Genomic DNA, 8,041 nt, shown 5'->3' with positions numbered 1-8,041 from the left:
GTGTTTAGAATACAAAGCTAGATGAGATGGAGGCAGATGACCCCCCAGAGGGAGAAGTGGGAAGAAGAATAATTTCCTGATCTTACTGACCACTGACAGCGCTTCAGACATGAAGTCAAATTTAACCACACGCTTTCATTTTAATCCAGATTTACTTAAATAGCACAAAATCACAACAATAGTCACCTCAAGACATTTAATACTGCAAGACCTTACAGTAATGCAGAGAAAACCCTAACAATCAAACTGCTGCCTCTGACCAAACACCTGGTGACAGCAGGAAGAAAGAACTCCCTTTAAAGAGAAAGAAACCTGAAGAAACCAGGCTCACAGAGGGGCAGCCATCATGTGACTGCTGTTTTGGTATTTTAAGGTATCTTGTTGATGCCTTAAAGACCTCAAACTGGGAGTAAACTTTTCATAATGAAAGGTTTACTCACAGTTAATGAGAGAATTACTTTATTAATTCCAAAAAAGCAGCATAATTTTTGTCAAGTGAATCCATTACTTCTTACCAGCGGATGTCCAAAATGTTTTTATTTTTTTTTGAACAACATTTCAAATTTTGGCTCCAGCGGGTGAAACATCTGTGACGCTCTCACAGAGAGTGAATCACAGAGAGAGCAAACTTATAAAAAGATAAAGGTCTGTGCTGTGTCTTTAGTCTTTGGGCAGCGGGATGCCGACTGCCGTCTGCTGCCCCTCCATCTGCTGCTGCGCCTGCGCCACCTGCTCCTCGCTGCAGGAGTCCTGCAGAAACACGGTAGCCAGGTTGCGCAGACGCGGGCTCTCGGAGAGGGAGAAGCGCAGCATGCACTGCAGGATGGCGGGATCGGTGATCTGAGAGCGTGACGTGGGTGTTAGGAGGTTCACGAGGGTGGTGATGGCTGACAGGACAGTCTCTTCCCTCTGGCTCGACAAGCAGTTTGTGACTAAGCGGATGCCGTCGCTCTGCAGGACGACATCTCTGCACTCAGGGTCCATGCTGAGGTTACAGAGCCCTCCTGAGATCACGAGAGACAAAATCAGAGATAAAGGCTTGACAGTTGCTGCAGACAATGAAGGAGATGTCACTGTGACACCCACCCATCCCAAACTCCACAAAGTTCTCATTCTCCTCAGTCAGCATGTCCAAGAAGAGGTCAGTCACCTGCAGCTCTCTCAGATACTCCACGTTCTTTGGATCGTATGCAAAATTGGCCAAATTAGCCAGAACTTGTTCCTTTGCCTCTGAGGAGGAAAAAAAATCATCACATGTAATGTATGTAATCACATAAAATGAGAACTATGGAGTGCCAAGATTAAATAGGCAAATATTTAGTTAAAAGTCTAATTAATTCATTCAAATATTCATTTCAAATTATTTGTGGCTGGTCAACAGACCTTAAAATCTGATTGGTTACCCTGCACAGCAAGTTAAGACGATTGATCCCAGATAATGCTGCAGTTCATGCCCGGATTGCCTGCGCACTGCTAATGTGCTACACTCATTGAATTAATAATTCATTTTCTGAAGCTGAACGGCTGGACTCCTTAGCGTACTTGCTATTGAGAAACACCCACCGAAATAATCGACTCCCGAAAAGGTAAAGATACTGACCAGATCAGCATTAGCCCCGCCCCTGACTTTGACAGGTGAGGTTGACAGTAGAAATAAATTCATGACGTGTTGAAGCCCAGAACTATGAAATAATAACAACTGACATATATTTTAAATAAAACGAATTATTTCAATTTAATAAATGTGTATTTAATAATTTCAAATTTTGAATAATTATTTGATGACGTACGTCTCCAAAGAGGAGCACCTAGGCTTTCTGTAGGCACCTATTTTTTATGTTTTTGTTCTATTTACTTTATTTTATGATTCATATTATTGTCTTGTGGATCTTGAGTTGGAGCAGAAAGACGAAAAGGCAAGATTGGAAAAAAGATAACAGAAGAAAGCAGAGTAGTGAGTTTAAAGTTGAATCCAAACACAGCTGTTCCCACCGTCGCTGTCGGTGTCCTGAAACTCGGTGACCAGAGTTTGTAAATACTCAAAGCGGTCAGAGCCTCCGGACGAGCCGCTCCTCCACATAATCCACTACCAGCTCCGCTCTCCGCTTTATTCTTTTCAGTTCGTTCCCGGCGCGGTCTGACCATGAAATGCCTCCGTGTAGCTGCGTGGATAAGACGAAGGTTCCGTTTAATAGTTTTTGTTTTAAAATCAGTTTCGATCTGATAGCATACGGTCAAGCCGCGCTTACACAGAATCAAATCTAATTTACATTTTTCATACGCAGTTAAAGGTCTTCTATCATAGTTTTTTGTTAATGTGGCCCTAATACTCCCTCACACAACATGACACAAAATAGAAATACTGTCAAGCGGAAGCTAGTGTCACGTGGTACCGGAAGTTCCTAATAACTGTGGGACACGAAGGGGGTGTGTACAGCACCTCAGCCAACTGTAGGGGAAGGTCAGTGTTTAAAGTTCAAAATAAAGCCACGAAAATGAAGCAGCACAAACTGTCAGCCGGGAAACGGCTCGCCAAACCGATCCTGTTCGGGACGATCATCGTTGGACTCGCTGCTGCTTTCATTAACAGGTAACGTTAAAGCGTGTTTACAGCTCAGCCACCTGTACGTAACAGGCATGTTGTGCGTGACATTTGCACATGCAAGTGTTTACTGCACACCTTATTAATAAACATGCAGCTCCGAAAGAGCCGATCAGAAGTGAAGATTATAAAAGCAGCACGACTTCGCTGTTAAAAGGTACTGCAGGGGAAGCAGTACGACTGCGTATTAGGCCCATTCTGCAGTCCTTTGGAAGTCAAAGAGAAAAAGCTCAAAATTTTAGAAATTCGGCGGACTTACGAGAAAAATGGATAATTTACAAAAAAAAAGCAAATTTTTGATGAAAGAAATGGGCAAATTTACATGGAGAAAGCATTTAAACTTAGGAGAAAAAATGAAAAATAAATAGCTAGTTTATTGTTTTAAAATGGCAAACGATCAGATTTTTTTTTTTTTACCAGAAATAATGGAACAATAATGAGAAACAAGGACAAACTTATTTGAAAAAAGGAGCAAATTTATAAGGCAGTAACATGCTATACATACATACATACATACATACATACATACATACATACATACATACTTTATGAATGTCAAATTCCTGAGGTAGCAATGAGCAAAGTTCAGACGTATTAAATTACAAAATCAAAAAAGGTAAACTTATTAGAAAAAAAATAGGACATTTTAAAGAAGAAAATGAACATATTTCAAAGAAATTAGCAAAGGATAAATTTAAATTTAGTTCATTATGTTTCCAAGAAAAAATGAGCAAAGTTCCAAGATAATAAATACCAAAATCTGAAAGAAAAAAAGACACATTCCCAAGGGGGGAAAAAAGAGAAGAATACATTTCAGAGAGTCTGGTGGAGCATTTGCGAGCGAGGAAACTCAGTATGTGGTGATGTCCATGGGCTCCCTGACTGACAAATACATTTCTAGTTCCCGTTTCCCAGCTATGAAGATTTGCTTCAAGGTTATTACGAGGTCTCATTAAGCAAAATTATTGTCAGAAATGCCGACAACGCCACGAGTAAGGTGTAACAGGACCTGGAGCTGCTCTGTCCCCTGTGCAGGAGCGTTATAAAATCAGTTTATGTGATATATTTCCTTATGATTTTGTATATTTGGTGTATTTTGAATGCAGATTTATTCTGCTTGTTGTTTTTGTATTGCTCTTTGTGCATGATTTCTGGTAAGCCTGTCTGTAAGCCAGCTTTAACAGCGGGAACAATCTGTGTTGGGCCTGCAGCAGACTGATAACCTGCTCTGTAACAGCTGAGATGGGCTCTAACCGCCTGCCTGGCTGTATCTAAAATGCCTTTAATCATATTTAAATCATGTTAAAGGTATTGAATTTGCAGATGTTGTTTTTAAGACCTCTAGAAAAGCCCTGTTAATACAATTAATTTCAAAGGTTTTTTCATTAACTTTTAGTCCCACTAACTCGTTCGTGCTGTTAGTGCACTAGAGACTTTACAGCACACTAGAGAAGCTCTGCAAATTGAACAGCTGTGTTTTGTCTGACCAAAAGTCCAAAGAGAAATCTTTACTGTTCAGTGCTGTGTTGTACAGACTGGACATTGTGGCACAGCTGGTTGTGTCTTTTTAATTGACATCCCTAAAAGCTTTGAAGGAGCCCTAAAATAACCTCATTATTGAAACTCCTGAAACTATTGAAATCACCGAAATCATTCTTTGGTCAAAATTCAACAAAAGAGAAAGAAAAGATGAATATTTAGTTACAGTGGACAACTGCTTGTTTTGGGGTTTTTTTTATTGTTAGAAAAATGGAAACAGAGTAGGTTTCCATACACACTCTGGAGACTAATTGAAACAAAACAGAGAAAGTGAATATCCAAAACATTTTCTTTGGTAAAGCTATAGTTTAATATTTTTCCGTGAAAGTAAAATCAAAATCTGTTTTTTCACACTGAACCACCTACGTCACATTAGAAGAAAGGTTGTAATCTTACCATTAATCTTTTCTGGTTCTCTAATTAATTCTCACTTGTCATTTGTTTTCATTCGGTACTTCCTCTGTTGCGCAGACACAGGTTTTTTGAGGACGTCGTTGAACTCAGGGCTCAGGAGCGAGCGCGTAACGATGCCAAGAGGTTGGAGGTCCTGGAGAGGCGGCAGAAGCAGATCGATGATCTGACCGAGAAGAAGCAGCAAGGAGGGAGCGGCTGAAGGGGGCAGCAGCCTGAACCTCAGTGCCTCTGCAGCAGACTGTAATACAGAGCAGGTCTCCACAGGTGGACGCTGCACATGTCCACATATGCAAAGATGGCTTTGCTGAATATTTTTACTGAGGCCTGCTTACAGTAATGGATTTATTGAAGTAACCCTCACAGATTTGTATAGACATCTGGGCTGGACACAACACTGTCCAAGACGCCCAGTAAAGGAGCTTAAACAGCATCTTTCTTGTACTTGCGTGTTTTTCCAGCAGGGGGCAGAATTGACTGCAACCTAATGGACTGTATGAATGAAAATCTCTTTAACTATAAATTATTTGTGATATACATTGTTAAAGATCATTTATTTAAAATGCACGCCACAGAGGTTTTCATGTTTATTTTATTGGTGTGAGTTTAGTTTAATCAGGATTAAAAATCAAAGCACAGACGCTAATGCCGTACAACAAACATCAGCTCTGCCTTCAGTTTTTGCGCAATGAAGCAGGAAAATCAGACTCCTTAGTGTTGGGATGTATTCAGTCTGATGGATGCTAGAAAGTAATAACTGATGCTGATCTGTCAAAATAAAGGTTTTAAATTCACTATCAGTGTGACATGAAATAATTATTCACTCAAATATAAGATCTGTAATTTGTAACTAATAACTAAACATTGTAGATAGAGAGAAAAGGCCATTTAGAGCGAGTCCAGCATTCTACCGTAAAGAAGTACAAAATTTTTAATTCTCAAGTAAAGGTTTCAAAAATTGTGCTTAAGTTCAGTACATGAGAAAATGTGCTTGTTTGCTTTTCTCCACTCTAAAATAAAGAAAGCTACTTTCAGTTTTTCCGTTATTCACAAGGGATCAACACAGCAGGTAGCGCCGCATATTTGATTTGGCAGATTTTTTTATGCCAGATGCAACCCGCCAAGGGATTTGTGTCTCCTCCCGGGATCCAGCAGGGTATCTTTCGCTTGTGTACATCAGCAATTATGATAGTTAACAATAGAAAATAACAGATGCAGTATAACCACAGACTGTAAATACAAAACATGGATGGGTCTGCCTGTGCAGAAATCCCTTGACCAGCAGGCGGCATCTCCTCTGAGATTGTAATGTGCAATACCACCGATTTCCTTTCTGATCAGACACCAAGTCAAATTCAGGGCGGTATGGACGTTACCGATCCGATGTTGATACTTTGTACAAAAACATAATGTGTTATTGTATTTCAAATTATAGCTTCATAATGATTACAGGACATCAGACTACTTGTTCTTATTGTTTAATTATGAAGAATTATCATATAGAAATAAAAAAAACTAAATTTGTGTGTTAATTGATGCTATTTGAACACACTTTCCTTCATTGTCACTGTGCCACACTACAAATTTTGGTATTGATCCAATACCAAGCAAATACAGGGCCAGTATTGCCGATATCAGTACCAATAATTATAAGTTACTCAGGCAGCTAACTGGGGGAGAGTAGCGTGCCATGACTTATGAGATGAATTCTCAAGTTTCAAATTCTGAACACATTTTAATCACCACTATGTCACTGTGATTATTACTTTCCACAATAATTAGTTAACACAGCAAAAAACACCTTTCAGTTTTTCATGTGTTTTGAAACTTGGTTTTAGTGTTGGTATCGATACTATCGATATTTGGATCGATCCGCCCACCTCTACTGCATACAAGTCTAATACTCACTGTGATGATAGTCATCAGTGTTCTGAATTTCAGTCACTAGTGTGAATTCTTATTGTATTAGGGTACGTGCAGGGCTTTCCCCTGGTGTAGTGGTTAAAATAGTTGCCTTGCATGCAAAGAGCCCCAGTTCAAGACCGGTAGGATACATGACATTCCTAACTAGCTAGTTAGGAAGGTTGTTAGGAATGTCATGTGGTGCAAAACCTGTGTGGCCAAACTTTACCTGTGTTTTCTAGTCTAAAAACTTTTTAACAAGCCGATTGCATTTTGTTACACAGAGTTCTGCTATTCAAGAACACTTTAACACACAGCCTGGTGGGTTTGAACCAATGACCTAACTAGCAGACAACCCACCCTACCTGCTAAGCCACAGCTGTCCACAGGTAGATGCAAACACACAGGCCTTATTTGTCCATGAACTCCTCTTACACGATGTGGAGTTGCACTACCAAACTTGGTACGCTATAGCACCCTGAAGGTTCTTATCTGCATCAGATGTTATGTCATCATGTTTCCTAAGAACAACCTAGTAACCAGCTAAAAGGACCTATTTTTAGCCTTTACGCACATGTCACACATTTTAAAAGCATTGTAGAATTTAAATTTCATGACATGAAAATTAAGTTTCAGCCACATAAGTTGAATAATAAAAACACTAAATGGTTCTTATATTATAAAGCCATCACGTTGCCTGTCAGCCACATAGCAAGAGGCCAAAATGAAACATTTTCAGCATAAAAAAAAAATATATCTACAACCTATTTTTTTTATTTATTCATTTTTTAAAATCTTTTACCTGAGAGATTAAGCAGAGACGGACCAAATCACTATTGTAGCACAGGCATGTACTAGTAGAATAAAGCAGGGTAAGATTCAGGGCGTGGCTATGAAACCAATAGGTGACATCACTGTGGTTACTTGTATCTTGTATCTGAAGTTCATTAGTATAGATATATGTAAGAATCTTCTTAGAGTATTTCTAGTAGTGGAACAATTTAAAAAAAAATTTTTTTTTTTAAATCCACAGAAATAATTTCCAGTTTTCAAGTCTTCTACAGTCTTTTTAGACTGACATAAAAATATAATTTGACAGCATCAACACATCTGAGAACTGGGTATGGGTGTTTTTCCTGACGACGGGGCGATCGTGGCTCAAGAGTTGGGAGTTCTCCTTGTAATCGGAAGGTTGCCGGTTCGAGCCCCGGCTTGGACAGTCTCGGTCGTTGTGTCCTTGGGCGAGACACTTCACCCGTTGCCTACTGGTGGTGGTCAGAGGGCCCGGTGGCGCCAGTGTCCGGCAGCCTCGCCTCTGTCAGTGCGCCCCAGGGTGGCTGTGGCTACAATGTAGCTGCCATCACCAGTGTGTGAATGTGTGGATGACTGGATATGTAAAGCGCTTTGGGGTCCTTAGGGACTAGTAAAAGCGCTATATAAATACAGACCATTACCATTTACTTATAGATTCAGTCAAATCTGATTTAAATAACATCTTCAGTTTTCTTGTTATTTTTCTGGACTACCAAAACAACACTAATATGAAAAGCTCACCGTATTCTAATTTCTAAACTGATACAACAGAAA

The 8,041-nt window shown here is 39.7% G+C and overlaps 1 protein-coding gene and 1 long non-coding RNA gene across 2 annotated transcripts; one reads left to right on the top strand and one right to left on the bottom strand.

Moving 5' to 3' along the window:
- Positions 1-133: 133 nt before the first annotated feature.
- On the bottom strand, positions 134-2,322 carry armc7 (armadillo repeat containing 7). Its single transcript, XM_004565878.5, has 3 exons — positions 1,993-2,322; positions 1,087-1,230; positions 134-1,004 (listed from the first exon to the last, which is right to left on the bottom strand). The coding sequence occupies exons 1-3, from the start codon at positions 2,078-2,080 to the stop codon at positions 661-663; spliced, it is 576 nt and encodes a 191-aa protein (XP_004565935.1). The 5' UTR covers positions 2,081-2,322; the 3' UTR covers positions 134-660.
- Positions 2,323-2,365: 43 nt separating this feature from the next.
- LOC143419902 (uncharacterized) lies at positions 2,366-5,347 on the top strand. Its single transcript, XR_013099924.1, has 2 exons — positions 2,366-2,590; positions 4,613-5,347. It is a non-coding gene; the product is annotated as an uncharacterized LOC143419902 (long non-coding RNA).
- The last annotated feature ends 2,694 nt before the right edge of the window (positions 5,348-8,041 follow it).

This window comes from Maylandia zebra, linkage group LG8 (assembly GCF_041146795.1).
Source record: "Maylandia zebra isolate NMK-2024a linkage group LG8, Mzebra_GT3a, whole genome shotgun sequence".
Lineage (NCBI taxonomy): Eukaryota > Metazoa > Chordata > Actinopteri > Cichliformes > Cichlidae > Maylandia > Maylandia zebra.
This window is presented reverse-complemented; position numbering and strand designations above follow the sequence as displayed.